Source organism: Hypanus sabinus, chromosome 1, assembly GCF_030144855.1.
Source record: "Hypanus sabinus isolate sHypSab1 chromosome 1, sHypSab1.hap1, whole genome shotgun sequence".
NCBI lineage: Eukaryota > Metazoa > Chordata > Chondrichthyes > Myliobatiformes > Dasyatidae > Hypanus > Hypanus sabinus.
Genome location: NC_082706.1, coordinates 35,782,221 through 35,803,608, shown reverse-complemented (window position 1 = coordinate 35,803,608; position 21,388 = coordinate 35,782,221). Strand labels below are relative to the sequence as shown.

At 38.4% G+C, this 21,388-nt stretch overlaps 1 protein-coding gene across 1 annotated transcript in view; it reads left to right on the top strand.

Moving 5' to 3' along the window:
- The window catches only part of snrnp200 (small nuclear ribonucleoprotein 200 (U5)), a 63,223-nt gene that overhangs the window by 972 nt on the left and 40,863 nt on the right, over positions 1-21,388 (top strand). Inside the window, exons 2-8 of the mRNA XM_059967124.1 lie at positions 432-595; positions 3,248-3,419; positions 7,658-7,850; positions 13,881-13,936; positions 18,194-18,292; positions 18,573-18,725; positions 18,970-19,069. Coding sequence (XP_059823107.1) covers positions 432-595; positions 3,248-3,419; positions 7,658-7,850; positions 13,881-13,936; positions 18,194-18,292; positions 18,573-18,725; positions 18,970-19,069 — 937 coding nt within the window. The remainder of the gene's footprint in view (positions 1-431; positions 596-3,247; positions 3,420-7,657; positions 7,851-13,880; positions 13,937-18,193; positions 18,293-18,572; positions 18,726-18,969; positions 19,070-21,388) is intronic.

Below are 21,388 nucleotides of genomic sequence, written 5' to 3'. Positions count from 1 at the left end.
GGATTAGTGTGCATTGCCAGGCTACCATGGATCTACTGTAAATCTACTTCAAATTTTCTGAGAATTTAGGAGAATAGAAGCCTCAAAACAATCACTTTTGTGACATCTGTGTTTAATTTCTTCACACTGGTCTTCTTGCCCACTGCTCTAAAAAAAAATTGTATATTCTACACTCTTTGCAAACGCCAAATAGTAATTATCTCCAGCCACTGGTGTATTTCTTAAACACATCAAATCAACTATGTTTATCATTATTACACAACATCATTTCCAACAGGACCCCTAAATACCCTGTTAAGTAGTTGCAGATGTTTCTTAATTTTATTGAGGTTTATATGTGGTGTTGCAAACTAGGAAAAAGGTTTTTGTGAATTACTGTTTATATTGTTAAGTTTATATTTTGTAATTATTTACTTTTTTCTCTATTGCAGAATTCCAATCTTGTGTTACAAGCAGATCGTTCCTTAATTGACCGAACGAGGCGAGATGAGCCAACAGGAGAAGTGTTGTCGCTGGTGGGAAAGCTGGAAGGGTCCCGGATGGGAGACAAAGCTCAGAGAACAAAACCACAGCTGCAAGAGGAGAGGCGAGCAAAGTAAGTAATGCTTATATTGCCAACATATTAAGATTGAAGTTAATTTGGAATTGGAGGCATTGGTTATCCAGTCATGGTATGGTATACCAATTTTTAATTTTGTATTTGGTTACAGTCATATGTAGGGAGAGATTTTATTGATCTCAAAGGAAATTACAGTGTCACAGTAGCATTACAAATGCACGACATACAAATATTAGAAGAGAAGTAAGAAAGAATAAAAAATAAGTTACTCGAAACAGTCTAACAGGAGGGGGTCATCACTTCCCCAGCTATAGGTTGACTCATTGTGGGCCTAATGGCCAAGGGTGAGAATGACCTCATACAGTGCTCTTTGGAGCAGCACTATTACTAAGAATGCTGCTCTGTTCAGTCTAGATGGCACGCAGAGGGTGAAAAACATTGTCCAGAATTGCCAGGATTTTCCGTAGGGTCTTTTGTTCTACCACAGCCTCCAGTGTGTCCAGTTTTGATTCCTATAACAGAGCAAGCCTTTCTAATTGTTGTGGTTACTTGAAATGACCTGGAGACACAGACAATTCTTCAAGAAAATTAAACCTTTATTTGCAAACAAAGGCTGAGGCAAACAATGAACTTGTCACCGAAAGCCCACCGAGTTCCGGTGTACAGCATTCTTTATAGTAATTTCTTATCTCAGTTACATTTTGGTTTCATCGCCATATCCAATCAAGTTTTAATTGCATATCATTTATATATGAATTAATTAATCGCTCTTGCCTAGCCCGCGGTGCACCACCATTATGTTTCACCCATTCGCATTGGGACCTTATTCGTGGCCAAGATTATGTTTCCCAGACAACCTCCCTCACAGTACATTCCCGCTCGCAGCATCCTGTCCGCCACTGTTATCTCGTACTAAACAAAGGCTGAATGAAATATATGGGATACATCTCAGCTAACAGTGCTGCTAAACAAACAGGTGTTCTGTAAGTGCCCTAATATGCAGCTAAGAGAGTACAAAGTATCTAGTGAAAACAACACATAACAAAATGTGTCTAGTAAAATAGTACATATTAATATTCGGTACCTAGAAGTGATTACATAGTATAGTAAATAGCTAATACATAGTGATTATATTTCAGGTATATATAGTGGTTATGTTGCAGGTATATATAGTGGTTATGTCAGGTATATTTCTCAATATAATCAGTTTATTGAGCCTGTTGGCATCACCCACGTTGAGGCCATTGTCCCAGCTCACCACCGCATAGAAGGTTGTACTGGTGACAACTGGCTGGTAGAACTTGTGAACGAGAAGCCTGCATACTCCAAAGGGCCTCAGCCTCTTCTGGAAGTAAAGGTGACTCTGGCCTTTCTTGTACACAGCCTCTGTGTGCCCAGTTACTGTGAAATACTTTTGCATGTCAGCACACTGAAAAGGAAAAACAATAACATTATGCAGTAGTATGTAGTGTTACAGTTACAGCGAAAGTGCAGTGCAGGTAGACAAATATCATTCAAGGGGCGTGGTGACAGAGATTGAGAAATGAACATATCATACAAGAAGTTTGTTCAGGAGTCTTAATGCTGCTAAACAGAAGCTGTCCTTTTGTAGTAGTAGTCTCAAGCTTTTCGATCTTCTGCCTAATAAAGGGGTCTTTGATTTTGTTGGCTGCTTATCTGAGGCAGCAGGAAGTGTGGAAAGGAGGTTGGTTCTCAGTTTCTTGTCTTGGGCAGAGCAGTTGCCATAGATACTATCTATGCTGCATCTGTAAAACTTGGTAAAGGCCATTGGGGAGATGCTAAAATTTGCTTTCTGCTGAGGAGAAGGCGCAGGTGTGTTCATATTTCTACAGTTCAAGATTTAAGATTGTTTAATGTCATTTACTACTCACAAGTGTAAGAGTGAAATAATTGTTACTCTGGATCCGATGCAGCACAAAAAGTATGGATAAAGCTAAAGCACACAATGACAATAATGAAAAAAATGTACAGTAAATATAAATACACAAGTTTATATACTTTGATTGTACATCCATAAAGTGAAGCTAGGCTTACATAAGGTCACTGAATGCGAGACAATGAAGCAGTGGTGGAAGTGTTCATTAGTCTTGCTGCTTGGGGAAAGTAACTGTTTTTGACTCTGGTCCTAGCTCAATGTTACATAGCCCACTCCCTAATGGGATTGAGACAAACAGTCCATGAGCAGGATATGTAGGATCCTTCATGATGTTACTGGCCCTTTACGGCACCTTTCTGTATATATGTCCTTAATAATAGTGGAAGTTCAGGAGAGAAGAAACTGGTTATCAAGTAATTTTTGTTTGAGTTCTTACATTTTATAAATTTTCTGCAATTTACACTTGAAGATAATGACATTTAGGCTTCAAAGTGATTTAACGAGGCTGATTCCAGGTGGTGTGCAGAGACCCTGTATAAATGTGATTTTTGTATTCTTTATTTTGGTTAACACCTGAATAAATTCAAGCCATTCATTTATGGAAGTTTTTTGCACAAGTGTAGTTGATTTATTTATTTTTTGCCTAGGAGTTTACCAGAATATTTCTGGTCGTGTTTCTAAGCTATTTTGCTGGGCTCTGAGCCAGATAATTTTTCCATTCAATGCATTACTGTGCTCAAATATGCTTCCTACTTCATCTTTTATTTAACTATTTGGTTCTTTTCACACAGGCGTAGGAAACGTGATGAAGACCGTCATGACATGAATAAAATGAAAGGATATACACTGCTGTCAGAGGGCATTGATGAGATGGTTGGGATTGTGTACAAACCAAAAACAAAAGAGACAAGAGAGACCTATGAGGTGCTACTTAGCTTCATTCAGGCTGCTCTTGGTGACCAGGTATGAGTATCCACAATATAGATAGCCCGGGCAGCTGGGCAGCTTTCATTGCCAGTTCACTGATAAAAATATTAGTGCTTTGCTCCATTGTTGGTACAAGCGCATAATCTGTGCTGAAGCTTCTTTTTAGTTCTGAGGTAACATTGTTTTTGTCAAGGGTTGCCATTGACTTTTCTGCCTGCAAGAAAAGATTCATGTCACTTCAGACAAATTGAATAATGGCTTGATGTCATATTAGTGCTTTTGGGAGATTATGCATAAAATTAGCTGTTGCTTTTGTTATATTATCATATTAACTACACCTAAAAATATAGAACATCTTACAGTTGTGAAAGTTGTTTTTGAAATACAAGTCTTTATGGATAGAATTCTGAATGTTAATCATGTTGTTTCATATTCAATTCTTGCATGATCACTTAAGAGTAAATGAGGATAAATAATTCAAAACAGTACTCAAAAATTTCATTATTTTAATGGCCAATTTCAATGCAACTCTTTCCCCTCACGTGGTTAATCTCCAATTCATCTCTTTCTGAATCTGTCTTCATCTGGGGATATGCTAATGGTAAAACACACAGTACAAGTCTGAAAGCTTTAACTTGTGTAGTAAAAATCTACTACATTTTCTCCCAGACTACCTCCATTTTCCCAGTTTCTCTGTCATACTTCTTTTGAAGAGACTTCTGATGCAGATGCCTCTGAAATACCTTCCTTCATGAACTGTAGCTTCCCCTCTCTCTGACTCCTTGATTGCACCCATACCTGTTTCTTGCACCTGTCCACGACGGAGCAACTTGTTCATCTAAAATCTGGCCTCTGCCATGTGGAGTTTACACGTTCTTCCTGTGACTGCATGGTCCCCTTCATCTCGTCTCTTGTCATCCAGAGATCCAAAACAATTTCTCCAAGTGTAGCAGCAATTTTTCAGTACCTATATAAAAAAAAATGTATTCATCCCCCTTGGAAATTTTCATGTTTTTAATTGTCTTACAACATTAAATCACAGTGGGTTTAATTTTGCTTTTTTTTTTACACTGATCAACAGAAAAAGGTTCTTTCATGTCAAAGTGGAAATAGATTTTTACAAAGTGATCTAGATTAATTACAAATATAAAACACAAAATAGTTGATTGCATAAGTACTCATCCCTTTAATCTGACACACCAAAACTTCACTGGTGCAGCCAATTGGTTTTATAAGTCACATAATTAGTTAAATGGAGATCACCTATGTGCAGTCAAGGTGATGAATTGATTATAGTAAAAATACACCTGTATCTGGAAGGTCCATTCTGTGCTGACAGTGGTGGTGGAGGTGGAAACAATAGGGTCTTTTAAGAAACTCCTGGATGGCTACATGGAGCTTAGAAAAATAGAGGGCTGTGGGTAAAGCCTAGGTAGTGTGGGCCGAAGGGCCTGTGTTGTGCTGTAGGTTTTTCTGTTTCTATGTCCAACTACTGGTGAGTCAGTATCCTGGCAAAAACTATACCATGAAGACAAAAGAGCAACTCTGTGAAAAGGTTATTGAAAAGCATAAGTCAGGAGATGGATACAGGAAAATTTCCAAGTCACTGAATATCCCTTGGAGAACAGTTAAATCAGTCATTAATAAATGGAAAGAATTTGGCACAGCTGTAAATCTACCTAGAGGAGGCCACCCTCAAAAACTGAGTGACTATGCAAGAAGGGGACTAATGAGCGAGGGCATCAAGAGACCTGTGACAACTCTGGAGGAGTTACAAGCTTCAGTGGCTGAGATGGGAGAGACTGTACATACAATTGTTGCCAGGGAGCTTCACCAGTCACAGCCTTATGGGAGAGCGGCAAAGGGAAAGCCAGAGTTGAAAAAAAAACTCACATGAAATCTCGGCTAGAGTTTGCTGGACATCAGGTGGGAGACTGAAGTCAGCTCAAAGAAGGTTCTATGGTCTGGTGAAACCAAAATTGAGCTTTTTGACCATCAGACCAAAAGCTATGTTTGGTGTAAGCAAAATACAGGGAAATCCTGGGGGAAACCTTAATGTAGTCTGTAAGAGAACTGTGAAGATTTGCTTTCCAGCAAAACAATGACCCCAAGCATAAAGCTAAAACTGCACAGGAATGGCTTAAAAGCAGCATTCAGTGTCTAGGCATGGCTAAATCAAGAGTCCAGATCTCAATCCAATTGAGAATTTATGACTGGATGTGAAAAGGGCTGTTCACTCATGATCCCCATGCAATCTGACACAGCTTGATGGATGGGAAGATTGGAAAAAATTGTAGTATCTAGATGTGCAATGCTGGTAGAGACCTATCCACACAGACTGAAGGTGGTAGTTGCTGACAAAGGTGCACCTACTAAATACTGACTTGAAAGGGGTGAATATTTATGCAATCAATTATTTTGTGCTTTATATTTGTATCACTTTGTAGAGATCTGTTTTCAATTTGACATGAACGAGTCTTTCTGTTGATCAGAAAGAATTAAATCCACTGTGATTCAATGTTGTAAAACAATAAAACGTGAAAACTTCCCGGGGGGGGGGTGGGGGGGTGAATGCTTTTTATAGACATTGTACTATGCTTCCTATGCATTTTCATGCAGTCAGTATAGTCACAGTGTTGCCTCCTTTACAGTAGCAGAAAGCAGATTGTGTGACCACTTTGCTGAGCCCCTGCACTGAGTCTGCAGGGTTGAGCCTGAAGTTCCTGTTGCCTGTTACTTTATTTCTTTGTCACACTTGAATATTGAAATGTCTGTCACTGTCCTCTTGTGTTGTTAGAATAAAACATTACAGGAGACAACAGGAAAGGGGAAACTTGAGAAACCGCACATCATCATCATGCTTTCTCTGTCTGTAGCAGAATTAGTCTTTTGTGAAATTGCTTCAAATTTTCTTTCCCCATTAGCACTCCTGGACTCTGGACACACTTTACAGTCTTGTACTTTTCAACTTTTTAAACTCCATTGTTCATATTTTCACTATGTAGCTGTCTCCAATAAGCTGGATGATTTCTCATTCTATCGCCATAACAATCCTACCCTTACAGGTAATTCGCTTTGATTCATAGATGTCCTGTCACTATTCTCTCTTCAATTTAAAACGTTTTTCCAATTCTGACAAATGTCTCAATCTGAAACTTTAATTTTGTTTCCCTTTCCACGGATGCTGCCCAACTCCTTGGGTGTGCCCAGGATTTACTTTTATTTCATATTTTCAGCATCTGCGGTTCATTTGATTTTCATTTTAAAGATAAATAAAGTTAAATTGTTCAATGCAGATAAATAGCTTAGAATTAAGAAATTAAGTCCAAGCATATGGAATGTTATTTGGAGAGTTTGTAAGGAAGTCGGAATTTAAAAAAAATTTACTGCAGGTTGTTCAGATGTATGATTTTAGGCTTCGTCGTTAATAAGATACAACTTTCAGTGGTCTGGTTTCATTTTGTCCAAAAAGACACGTGTAGATTGGTCTTTGATATAAACATAAATTAACTTCATGCACTGAAACCACAGACACTTCCATTGCAAGTGTTCGTTGCACTGGAAGTTTTAAGTGATTGATTTCCCTGGATAAATCAGACCGAGGGATGCCTTTATTGTTTTAAGGACAGTGATTGGCTCACAATATGTAAAGTATTTTATGTAAGACAAGTTCTTGCTTATCTAAAATTATTTATCTTTTTGTATGAGCTAAATAATTAGGTATGATTTAGCATTGTAGAGTTAATTTTTGGTCAATGAGATTATTCACCAGTAATGGAAAACTACTAAGACTGCAGATGCTGGAATCTGAACTAAACAGACAAGTGTTGGAAGAGCTCAACCAGTCAATCTACAACAAGCATATTGATCAAATAGTGCTTAAGCTTTTTTTTTCCCCATTTGATCACATTTTGGCAGGTTATTATTTCAATACTTCTGTTTAACTTATTTTCATTACTTTTCCTTTAGATTATTTTCATTTTCACATACAATCGGAGTTGATTAGCTTCCTTTCCTATTGTTTAGCCTTTGAACTATCAGTTAGTTTTGTATTTCTCAGCTTGTCTGTCTTATTCCCCATGTCACTGAAAAGTATTATATAGTTAGGATTGTTTATTCTCTCTGCATTTACATCTGAAACACAAATAATCAGTGACTTTCTGTAGAGAGAGGTGGGTAAAGAAAATTAATAATTTTTCCACTAAGTGCAGTTGCAGTCATACTTATAATGAGATTTTCTTTAAGTGTGCAAGATAATTTTGTTTCTTTTATAGCCCCGTGATATTCTTTGTGGAGCTGCAGATGAGGTCTTGGCTGTATTGAAAAATGATAAATTGCGTGATAAGGAACGACGAAAGGAGATAGAAATGCTGCTGGGGCAATTGGAAGATACTCGCTACCATGTGCTAGTAAACTTGGGAAAAAAAATTAGTGACTATGGAGGAGATAAAGAGGTTCAGAATATGGGTAAGTGGGATCAACATTTACCAGCTAAAAAGGAAGTGGTTGAAACTTAACACAATAAAACTTTAATGTGCAGCCTGACTATTAAAAAAAATAGTCTGGCGAACCATGTAATGTTTGCTGCTCTCTAGGATGCCAGTTCTTGTTCTCTTGTCCTGCTCACTGGGGCCCTGCTTTCTGCACTCCCTTGAAACTTGCTAAGATCACTGGAACATTTATCATTCTATTGTGTAATATGTTATTCTTTTAAATGTTAATCAAAATGAATTGGATTATGAATAGTCATAACATCCAATAATCTAGTAAATCTGATATGCTACCTGAATTCTGAACATGTTAAATTACTGTATTACAAAAGTAAATCAATGAAGGGGATTGGGGATTTGTTAAGGTATTTTTGTCCTCTTCTCCAACATTTGTAACTTATTTTTTATTGAAGTTCATCATCAAGCAAACATTTTCGTAAGATGTTTTTCAGACATTGTACATGTATACCATATAGTCATATATGCCACAATTCTCCACATAATATTTATTTGAGGTACACACTTAAAGAAAAGAGAGGAAAGAAAGAACAAGCAAAAGGAGAAAACTATGTACAAGTAGGGAGGGATTTTTTTTTACAACATATTCATTGATTTGTGAGAATAAAATTAGGCCTATGAAGTGTTATGTAGTTAAACCATTTTTCCCAGTAAGAATCAAATGTTCCAACTTATGACTAACGGATGCTGTTCTCCATTTTGTAAATGTCCATTGTAATTTTCATCCATGCATTTAAGGTTGGGCTCTCCTGTGATAACCATTTCCTAGTAAGAGTCCTTTTACCAACCACCAACAGTATATTCATTAAATATTTATCTCTTTTCAACCATTCTTGAAGTATATACCCAAAATATATGGTCTTACTTTCTAGGGTATTTCACATTTAAAGATGTCTTGTAGGGCATTGTGTATCCCACTCTTTGATAATGGGGCATTCCCAGAAAATATGATAATGATTTGCATTTTGATTTCCACAATTTCTCCAGCAAACAGGGAGGTTACTTATCATCATGGGATTTCTGAGAGGGTGTAATAAAATATCTTACCAAGTTTTTCCATCTGAACTCCCTTCACTTCTGTGAACTGGTATACTTCCATAGATACCTCCATATTATTGCCCATTCTTCCTCAGATATAATTATTCCTACCTTCCTTCTCCCATTTTGTTTTAATGTATGAAGTCGAATGTGTTTTAAGATTTGATAAACACTTATACAGGCTTGAAATGATTCTACTACAGTTATCTGAAATATATGCTTTTCTAAATAACTCTATCAAACATGTTCTTGTCTTGGTTGCATCTGTAAATACTGATAAAAGTCTTGTTTTTCTAATAAGAGTTGCACTTTAAGCATTTCAAAACTGAACAGTGTTCTTTCTTTCATTATATTGCAAAGAACTGTTATTCCTTTAGCTGTCCAGTTGTTAAATCTAGCATCCACTTTATTTGGTGTAAAATCCGAGTCATATGCACACCATTTAAGAATTGTAATATCCACTTCTAGTATATTTTCTTATAAGTTTTCCATATTTTAAGAGTCAATTTCACCCATGGGTTATCAATGGTATTTATGTACCTTTGTAGGTTGTTGTCAGCCAAAATTGCCTGTATGGGGATGGGAAGTATCCCCATCTCAATGATTTTCCATTGAGCGTCATATGATGGGTTGACCAACATATCACAGCTCTCAACTGTGCTGCAAAATAATAATCTCTAAGAGAAGGTAGGCCCCTTCCCCCCCTCTTTTCCTTGGCTAATTGCAGAGTTTTGAGATGAACTCTAGGCTTTTACCTTACCAAATATATCTTGTTAACATTTTGTTCCATTCATTGAATTGATTTTGATTCATCTCTATTGGTAGGGTCTGAAAGAGATAGTCTGGGCAGTATATTCATTTTAATAAATTCAATCCTTGAACTGAGACTAAAAAAAGAAATTAGGTTCCATCTTGTTATTATAATTTTTTTATATAAAGGCTGATAATTACATTCTGATAATTTTGCCAAATCTTTTGGCATAACGATGCCCAAATATTTGAAAGACTCTGTTTGCCATGCCCAGGGCTATCTACTTTCAATTTCTCTTGGTGAGCTATATGAGAGTAATTGGGTTTTATCTATGTTGAGCTTGTATCCTGATAATTGACCATATTGTTCAAAGGATTGCATCAATTTAGGTAAATTGGTCTTTGGAGCGTAGAAGGTTGAGGGGGGACTTGATTGAGGTATTTAAAATAATGAGGGAGATAGATCGAGTTGACGTGGATAGGCTTTTTCCATTGAGAGTAGGGGAGGTTCAAACAAGAGGACATGATTTGACAGTTAGGGGGCAAAAGTTTAAGGGTAACACGAGGGGGAATTTCTTTACTCAGAGAGTGGTAGCTGTGTGGAATGAGCTTCCAGTAGAAGTGGTAGAGGCAGGTTAGGTATTGTCATTTAAAGTAAAATTGGATAGGTATATGGATAGGAAAGGAATGAAGGGTTATGGACTGAGAGCGGGCCAGTGGGACTAGGTGAGTGTAAGCGTCAGCACGGACTAGAAGGGCTGAGATGGCCTGTTTCCGTCCTGTAATTGTTATATGGTAAAGAGTATGTTGGTTGCCCTGGATAGATCAAAATGTCATCCGCGTAACAGGCTAATTTATTCTCTGTCCCTTTAATAGTAATTCCTGAGATATCTTCATTTTGTCTGATGTATTGAGCTAATGGTTCCAGATATAATGTGAAGAATAGCGGGGACCATGCACAGCCCTGTCTCGTGTCCCTTTCTAGGGTAAAACTGTTTTTTTGGGTTTTTTTTATTAGTTTTTCAAAACATTTTACAAATTAACAACCCCAACTCCCAATGAGGAACATTAAAACAGTGCAAAATTAAGCATACAATAACAATATACTACAAAGAAAGAGAGTTTAGCAAAAAAAAAGCACCTGAATTAAAGACAAGTAAGCTTAGTGTCCTCCCCAAGCCCCACAACACAAGAAAAAACAACAGCAACTCCAGACCAACCACGAGGGTAAAACTGTTTGATAAATATCCATTGATTTTAATCCTAGCATTAGGGTTGTCATATAGTGCCTGTCTAGTTCTAATAATTGTGTCATGGAAACCAAATCTATGTAAAATTCTATAAAGAAAATTCCAATTAACAGAATCAAATGCCTTTTCAGTGTCCATGCTTATCACTATTGCTTTGATTTTATTTTTTTGTATGAGATCCATAATGTGAAGTGTTCTTCGCATATTGTCTTGTGTTTGGCGTCGTTGTATAAAACCAGTCTGATCGTTATGTATCAGTATGGGTAGGAACTCTTCTAATTGTTTGGCCATGACAGAGGTAAATAATCTATAATCTACATTAAGAAAGGATATTGGTCTAAATGACCCACATTCCATTTTATCCTTCCCTTCTTTCGGTATAGCTGAGATTATCGCTTCCTTCCAGCTGGATGGCATTTGTGCCTTTTTTAGAGCCCAGTTTAGTGTGGGGAGTAATACAGGAATTAACTCATTTTTAAATTCTGTGTACCACTCTGCTGTATACCCATCTGATCCTGGTGACTTGCTTAATTTAAGCCTACTAATTGCAGCTTTTAGTTCAATGTCAGTTATGTCAGCAGTCATCGTTCTATTTTGTTCTTCACTTAAAGTGGGTAACTCTAGAGAATTCAGGAAGGTGTCAATTTGGGTTATGCTTCCACCTGGAACTTTGGAATATAGAGTTTTATAAAACACTTCAAAAGCTTCTTGAATTTCATTTAGCTTATTTTTTTTTATCATTTTTGTTCTTGGATCCCTAATTCTATAAATTGTATTTTCTGCTTTTTTTTTTCAGTTTCCACGCCAGTATTTTCAAAGACTTAGTTCCACATTCATAATGTCTCTGTTTCAGAAACATTAAATTTTTCCTGATTGCTTGTGTAGCCAAACTATTAATTTCATTCCTAATTTTTAAAATTTCCTCTAATGTATCCTGTGCCAAATTCAATTTGTATTTTCTTCTAGTTCCTTCAGCCTATTTTGTAATTCCTCTAATGTTTTATTCATTATTTTTTCTTGTATGAAGATATCACTATAATTTTCCCTCTTAAAACAGCCTTCAGGGTATCCCATAGAATGGGAAGTGAAACCTCTCCATTATCATTGAATTCTAAGTAAAGACTAATTTCTTTTTTAATTTGTTCCTTAAAGTAGGGATCATTGAGTAGACCTGAATTTAGTTTCCAAATAGTATTCTTTGGTTGTAGGTCAAAATCAACAGATAAATATATAGGTGCATGGTAACTTACATCTATTATCCCAATTCCACAGGTGTTTATTTTGTCTTTGTCTTTTCTAAATGTTATGAAATAGTCTATTCTTGTATATACAGAAAGGGGAGCAGAATAATGAGTGTAATCCCTTCTGTCAGGGAAAAGGTCCCTCCATATACCAATTAAACCAACATCCTCAAAAAGTGTATTAACTTTCTTATGTAAAGATTTTGTTTCATCGGATTTTCTATTGGAAGAGTCTACGTTTGGTTGTAATTGTAAATTTAAGTCTCCCCCACATATCAGGAGACCTCCTGTGTCTGTTACCTTAATATTAGTAATTTTCTGAAAGAAACTAATATCACTTCCCGGGGGTGTATATATATTCAATAAAGTAACTGAATTTTCATCTAAAGTCTCCCTTACCAGAATATATCTGCCCTTCTTACTCCCATTTCGAATACTTTTTCAAAATTTAGCTTACTTGAGATAAGAATAGCAACTCCTCTCCTATGTCCTGATTTATATGAGAAAAACAGATTAGTAAAGCCTATTTTCATTAGTTTTCCATGCTATTTTCTATATATATATATTCTCATTTAGGTGGGGGGAAAAGAAGTGAATGAATGAATAAAAATAATTGAGTAATACAAAATCCACATTATAATAAGTATTTCTTGAGATAGATGTATCACCGTCTATTTTTGCTCCTCTTCTCCAACTTATTTCCTCCTCAACACCTCTGCATTTTGTTAAAGTATCTCAGATGGATGGAAGTCTGCTTGTTTAGGTTTCTGTCAAAGATAAACGATATCTCATCCTGACATATCAAGCTTTACAGTTTTTACTGGATATTTTCTTTGGGGAAGTAAAATGCATTTTTTAGAACTTATCATAGATTCTTTCTAAACTTAGATGTTTAACTAAACTAGTCCTATTTACCTGTATTTGACCCATATCCTTCTAAGCATTGCCTACCCATGATCAAATGTCTTCTAAATATTGTTATTTTATCTTCCTTTGGCAGCTCATGACATATATCTTCGACATGGAAAAAGCTGTCTTTCAAATCTCCTGTAATCTTTCCCTCTTTTATACTGTGCCCTCTAGGTTTATACTCCCCAACCACGGGGATAAGACTGTAAATATCTAAGCCTGTCTACGCATCGTGATTTTATAGACCTCTAAGATCTCCCCTCAGTGTTCTAGAAAAACAATTCCAGGCTATCCAGCCTCCCCTTGCATTGAAGCTTTCCAGTCCAGGCAATGTCCTGGTGAATCTTTTCAGTTTCCTTTAGCATAATCACATCCTTCTTATTGTATGGTGATCAGACCTACACACAATGCTTCAATTGTTGACTCACCAACAACTTGTACAGTTGCAACACAACACCAAACTCTTGAATTCTTATGCCCCCAGTGGTGAAGACCTCCTTCACCACTGGATGCCACAGACCTCTTTCACCACCTTCCTATTTGTGTCACCACTTTCAGAGAGTTATATATCTGTAACTGTAAGACCCTCTATTCAATAATACTCACCAGCTAAATCCTGCCTGGTTTAACCTTTCAAAATGCATCAGTTCACACTTACCTGTGTTAAACTCCATCTGTCATTCTTATGCTCATTTATGCAATGGATTTATTAAAACAAATCAGTCCCAAGATGGGATAGAGACATACTTCTTGTTCTTGGTTTCAAGATGTTTTAATTAACAATGTGTTTTCCTCTTTCAGATGACAATATCGATGAGACGTATGGAGTTAATGTGCAGTTTGAGTCTGATGAGGAGGTGAGAAAAGTACCCTTACCCTATTGTTCACCCTTTACACTTCAGTTACTTGGGTTTAGAAGTTTAACCATTGGTGAAGTGGGAAGAAGTGGCATGGTGAACGAGAGTTAATCTGCATCATTACATACTTAGAGGTTATAAATGAGGCATAAGGCTGGTATTCAAAATTCAAGATTGTTTAATGTCATTTCTACAGGAGAACAAAATAAGTGTTACTTTGGATTCGATGAGGCACAAAAAAAACCACAATAAGAAAGGCATCGGTTAGTCTCGTGAGACCGTGGATTTGCGCCTTGGAAGGTTTCCAGGGCGCAGGCCTGGGCAGGGTTGTATGGGAGACTGGCAGTTGCCCTTGCTGCAAGTCTCCCCTCTCCACACCACCGATATTGTCCAAGGGAAGGGCACTAGGACCCAAGCAGCTTGGCACCGGTGTCATCACAGATCAATGTGTTGTTAAGTGCCTTGCTCAAGGACACAAACGTACGGTTTTTATTTGCCATCCGGGAAACAGTACCGCAGCATAATAGCCAGGACCAACAGGATCCGGGACAGCTTTCTCCACCAGGCCATCAGTCTGATTAATTCATGCTGACTCAAATGTATTTCTATGTTATATTGACTGTCCTGTTTTTATTTTGTAAATACTATTTATCATAAATTACAATAAATTTCACAGTGCACATTTAGGTGGAGACGTAACATAAAGATTTTTACTCCTCATGTATATGAAGGATGTAAGTAATAAAGTCAGTTCAATTCTTGCATACAGTTCCTACAGATCAGATTGATTGAGATAGAACAAGGTAAAACAATAACAATCAGAATAAAGAATAAAATGTAACAGCTACAGAGAAAGCGTGGTGCAGATAAGCAATAAAGTATAACATCATAATGAGGCATACTGTGAGTCAAGAGTCCAACTAACTATACTAGGGAACCATTAATTAGCCTTACAGTATTAAGGTAGAAGCTGTCCTTGAGCCTGGTAGTAAGTGCTTCCAGCTTTTAGATCTTCTGCTCAATGGAAGAGTTGAGAAGGGAAAAGGGAGTGGGTGGGATCTTTGATTAGGCATCCATTAGTCTCGTGAGACCATGGATTTGCGCCTTGGAAGGATTCCAGGGCACAGCCCTAGGCAGGGTTGTGTGGGAGACTGGCAGTTGCCCATGCTGCAAGTCTCCCCTCTCCACACCACCGATGTTGCCCAAGGGAAAGGCACAAGGACCCAAGCAGCTTGGCACCGGTGTCGTTGCAGAGCAATGTGTTGTTAAGTGCCTTGCTCAAGGACACAGCCTGCTGCCTCAGCTGAGATAAGTATAAAGATAAGGTGAAGAACACAATAATTTGAAAAAACAATAAACATAAATATGTAGGATAGCTTATAAACATTGTATGTACGGGAGTATCTGTACATAAGGTAATTCTGACAGGGTTTGATAAAGTAGTGGTGGAGGGGTGGGTCAGTGGGTGGAGGTATTGATCAGCCTTACTGCTTGGGGATAGTAACTGTTTTTGAGTCTGATGGTCCTGGCGTGGATGCTACATAGCCTCCTCCTCCCTGATGGGAGCGGGACAAATAGTTCATGAGCAGGGTGGGTGGGATATTGCTGGCCTTTTCCCAGATATCTTTGTTTGTATGTCCTTTGGTGGTGTGTCATTGTGAGTTGTGAGTAGGATGCAGCAGGACTACAGAGTTGAGTTCCTCCAGCATTTTGCATGTGTTGCTGTACAAAGACAGTATTTATTTTAAACAGTGAGAACGCAGAATAGTACCGCATCATATGAGCCCCGAAGCCCACAATGTCAGACTGACCTCTCTGTAACAAAAAACTACCTCAGACATCTCCACTAAACTTCCCTCTACTAACCTTAAACAATGTCCTCTGATGTGGGCCATTGCCACCTTGGGATAAAGGTACTAGCTGTCCACTCTCTGCCTCTCATAATTTTACACACTTCCATTAAACCACTTTTCATTCTCCTTCACTCCAGCGAGAAAAGCACTACCTCATTCAACTTTCCTCATAAGACATGCTCTGTAATCCAGGCGGCATCATGGTAAATCTCCTCAGTACCTTTAATGCTTTCAGATCCTTCCTATAATGAGATGACCAGAACTTATTCCAAGTGTGAAGTAACCAGAGTTTTACAGGGCTACAAAATAAACCTCCTGGCTCTTGAACTCAATCCCATGACTAGTGAAGGCCAACACACCATTGGTTTCTTGACCATCCTATCAACTTGCATGGCAATTTTGAGGGATCTGTGGACTTGGACCCCAGGATACCTCTGTTCCTAAGAGTCTTGCTGTTAACCTTGCACTTTTCCTTTAAGTTTGATTTTCCAGAGTGTATCACCTTACATTTTTCTGGATTAAACTCTATGTGCCGTTTCTCCTTCCAGAGATTGAAAGGTGTTGGTGTTCATGTGCACTAATTGTTGAAAGTTAACCTGCAAATATGGGAAATTAATAAGGCAACAATTATGTTGGACTTCATTGCAGGATGCTTTGAGTACAAGAATAAAGACACCTTACTGGAATTACAAACAGTCCTACTGAGGCCACACTTAGTATATTATAGAACATAGAATATTAGAGCTTAATAGAGTCCCCTGGGCTTGCAATGTTGTACTGACCTTTTAACCTACCCTAAGATCACTCTACCTTTCCCTCCTACATATCTCTTCATTTTTCTATCGTCCACATTCCTATCTACGAGTCTCCTAAATCTGCTGTACAGCCAGCCCTAGCAGATCATTCCACTCACCCACCCACCTCTTGTGTAAGCAGCTTGCCTCTGACATCCTACTTATAACTTCCTCCTAGTATTAGCTAGTTCCACCCTGGGATAAAGTCTCTATTCCTCTTATAATCTTGTACACCTTTTATCAAGTCTTCATGGATCTCATGCCTCCTGACTTTCTGAATGAATCTGCTTTGGGGAACCTTATCAAACTCCTTACTAAAATCCATATGCATCACATCCATTGATCTACCTCATCAATATGCTTTGTTACTTCCTCAGAGCATTGTCCGGCTCATGAGACACGATATGCCCCTCTCAAAGCCGTGCTGACTATCCCTCATCATACTATGTTGTTCCAAATGCTCGTAAGTCCTGTCACTAATAATCTCCAATAACATGCCTATTTGCTAGTCTGTAATTCCCAGGGTTATCTCTACTCCCTTTCTTAAACAAAGGAATAACATTACCACCCTCCAATCACCCTGCAAAGACCATCGCCAAAGGTGCAGTTATGATCTGATAATGTACATGTAACTGAGTACAACAGAGGTTCACCATGCTAAATCCTGGGGTGGGAGTTAATCCTATGAGGAAATAATTGGCTGAGCAAGCTGCTATTTTTGGTGCTTGATGGTGGTTGCAGAGATGTTTCCCTTGGCAGGGCTGTCCAGAGCTGAGGATCACACTCAAAATAATGGCCATTCAGGACTGAGATAAAAAGAAATTTCTTAACCCAGGGGCACTAAATCTTTGTGCTGTAAAGACTCAGTTGCAGAGTATCCTCTAGACAAAGTTGGGTCAACTTGTGCTATTAAAGTACTTGAGAGATATCATGTCAGTGGAGGAAAATAACACTGAGGTGAAAGAACAGGCATAATCTTGTCGAATGGCACAAAGAGATGGGTTTGTTCCGCTATTTCTTATGCTTTTAGCGTCAGTCTGAAAGTGCACATTGATGTTGGTGAGCCAACTTGCAGACAAGGGTAGTGGGTAGGACTGTATCATGTTTATTACTGTTGGAGTTGGTAATCTCTGATCTTAGGTTAATTTCTAATCTTCGCTGATGCATGTAGTATTTTAGGCACAGCACAGTGGGTCAGATTGTAGAGCCACTTGCTCACAGCTCTTGTGCCCTAGATTCTGTCTTGACCTGCGTAGGGAGATTGCACATTTCTCTATTTGACCTCTGGGGTTTCCTCCAAGTGTCTGGTTTCTTCCTTGATCCAGTGACTTGTGTGCTGGATGGTTAAATGACCACCATAAATTGCCCTGTTACATAGGTGTGCGGTGAAAATTCAGTGGAAAATAATATTGGATAAGTGTAAACAGGTGATTGATAGTCCACATAGACTTGGTTGACCAAAAGCCTATTGCTGTCCTCTGATTAAATTGGGACAGCAATGTCATGCCAGTAGATTCTGTGAAGTGGAAATCTGCAATTGTATGTATTCCTGAAATGATTACTTGTTTAACTTGGCCATTTTTCTGATCCCTATTCAACTGCTTTTTCAGGAGGGAGACGAAGATGCATTTGGTGAAGTGCGGGAAGAAGCATCAGATGAGGACACAGAAGGCGAGGAAGCAGATATAAGCTGCACTCTTTCTGCTAACGTAAGTCTTGGCATGAATGGTGTGGTATGACCATGAATACCCTGAATGGTGGAGGTGGAGGGTGATGCTGAATGGAAAGCTAGCTTCATTTGGACAATGTTTTCCCAGATTCTGTATCATTTACAAAGTTGGGCTCTGAGTTGGTATAAAACAAAATATCCACCTCATTTGAGTAAGGCATTATGAGAATGATAGGTTCCAAACTTAAAATTTGAGGCAGGGGTTAATGGTGCTTTGTGTATTGAACCACCATTTAGTGAGCTGCTTTTCCTTCTCTTAGCTGGGTACTGCCGGAGATGTGCTCAGCGCAAAGAAGAAGGACCTTCATCCCAGGGACATCGATGCTTTCTGGCTCCAGAGACAGCTCAGTCGCTTCTATGATGATGCTATCATGTCACAAAAGAAAGCCGATGAAGTGCTGGATATTCTTAAGGTGAATTCCAATCTGATGGTAGAGTGCCCAGAAATGGGCAATGTATTTTGAATGCAGCTTTTCCTTTAGTTATAATTCCTTTTATCTTTTTGCAGCATTGGCTAATTTTTATATAAAGTGCTTTATTTTACCTCCAAATGGAGTTATACAACTGTTCTTTCCATATAATTTATGTTGTTTTCATGGCCTCAATGGGTAATCTGGCCTCCTGTACCATAATAGATGTATTGTGCTTTTGTTTCAGACAGCTGGAGATGATCGAGAGTGTGAGAATCAGCTTGTCTTGCTTCTTGGATTTAACACTTTTGATTTTATCAAAGTCTTGCGTCAACACCGCATGATGAGTAAGTATTAAGGTGCATGTAGCAGAATCTAAAATATACCTTTTACTTGTACTTGTCTACAGAAAGTCAGCGATAAGTTTGATGCTTAGAACTGCACGTACCTCCATTGCCTGTATGTTGAACGTTTGAGGTGAGAGTGCCCTTTGCTGGCTGCATGTATCTTGTGATTATGAGATCGGAGAATCAAAGCTTAGCTCAACTAACGTGGCTCTTCAGCAGTAAACAATGGCAGTGAAAGATAGAAAAGTGTCTAGTCAATGAGGTTGACTGAGCAACTAAAGAGGAGAGTGGAAAGACCTGTTGGAGCTTGGTTCTGATGGTTAGTGTAATGTTTTGGAGAGTAAGGGTAGGACACTGGTGCAGTAGTTAATGCTGCTGCTTCATTGCTCCAGCAATCTAGGTTCAATCCTGATCTATGACCCTGTCTTCTGGAGTCCCCTGTGACTGTATGGGTTTCCAGATTCCTCACATATGCCAAGGACATGCCATCATGTAGGTTACAGTTATAAGAACAAGTTTGTGAACCCTTTGCAGTTGCCTGGTTTTCTGCATTAATTGCTCAAAAAAGTGTGGTCTGATCTTCATCAAAGTCACAATAGTAGACAAACACAATGTATCTAAACTGACAACACACAAAAAATTGTACTTGTCAATACTGAGTACACCATTTAAACAATCAGTCTGTGTTCAAAAAAGTATGTGACCCTCTGGGTAATGCCTTCTACAAAAGCTATTTAGAGCCAGGTGTTCCAGTAAATGAGATGAGATTAGAGGTGTGGGTTGTAGAGGTGACCTGCCCAATAAAAACATTTCTAAACTCCTCAGTGTTCATCAGTCCACGGTACGAGAAACTGTCTACAAATAGAGGAAATTCAGTACTGTTGCTGTTCTCCCTAGGAGTGGGCATCCTGCAGAGGTCACACCGAGAGTGAGCACAATGTGCAGTGCTGAAGGACGTGAAAAAGATCCTGAAGGTAACAGCAAAAGACCTGCAGATATCTAGAATGTGCTGAAGTATTTGTTCATGTGTCCACTATAAGAGAAACACCACATGAGAATGTTGTGGAAGGACACCACGGAGGAAACCACTGCTCTCCAAGAAAAAATTATTGCTGCTCTTCTCAAGTTTGCAAAACATGATGTTTCACAACACTTCTGGGACAATGTCCTGTGGACAGATGAGGCAAAAGTTGAACTTTTTGGCAGAAATGCATACCAATATGTTTGGAGGAATAAAGGGCTGTGCTGCATACTTAGGATAAGTCTTGAACTCTATAGGCAACCCAAGGCTCGACTTCATAGCACATCTGTAGTGCAACAACTTCGGCAATTGGCTGTTCACAAAATATAATTTTCACCCTCTCATCTTTATGCAACATTGTAGAAGCGAGAGGCCAATAGATCAATCAGCATATTAAAAATAAAAAGTCCACAGCATTTGTAAGCAGTCTTAGAGAACATAGGTCTTTGACTGGTCTCTGAAGTAAGCCGAAGCTTGGATAACTGCGCACCAAAACCTCATCCCAACTGAGAAGCACGGTGAAAGGAGCATCATGGTTTGGGGCTGCTTTTCTGCCTCGTAACCTGGACAGCTTGCAATTGGTGAGTGAAAAAGGAATTCAAAATTGTATCAAGACAGGTTACAGGAGAATGTCAGGGTAGCGGTGCACCACCTGAAGCCTCATAGAAGTTGGATGATGCAATGAGGCAGTGATCTGAAACACAAGTAAATCCACAACAGAATGGTGTAAAAAAAAAGAAAATTCTCTGAGAAACCCTGGTTTAGGCAGATTGTGTTCCTCTGCTATTGTGACTTAGATGAAGATCAGACCACATTTTATGAGTAAATAATGTAGAAAACCAGATAAATGCAAAAGGTTTGCAAACTTTTTCTTGCAACTGTAATTGGGAAGGTAACTTACTGCCAGTATAGTGAGTGGAGGAATAGGATTAAATTTATGGTGGTTCTCAGAGTATAGGGCTGAATGCCATCCTCCTTTGTCATAATAGAATACAAGTATTATAGGTATGTAACCAGTTTATATCTCTATTATATACTTAAATGCCCTTTTTTCTTAAAGAGGAAAAAACACACGCCCACCAGTCTCCTCACAATGATGTGGAGTAGTGAAAGTAGAAATTTTGGCTAGACAGATGAATGTCATTGTTTCTTGTGACTGAGGTGCTGAATTCATTCCAATATGCAGTCTTAATCTGATTTACCTTCCTTCAGTGAGCTAAGGAAGATTGTAGGATTGTTGCTTATAGTCCTGGCAATTTGTGTAGCATTAATTGTGGGTTCATAGAGTAATAATCATG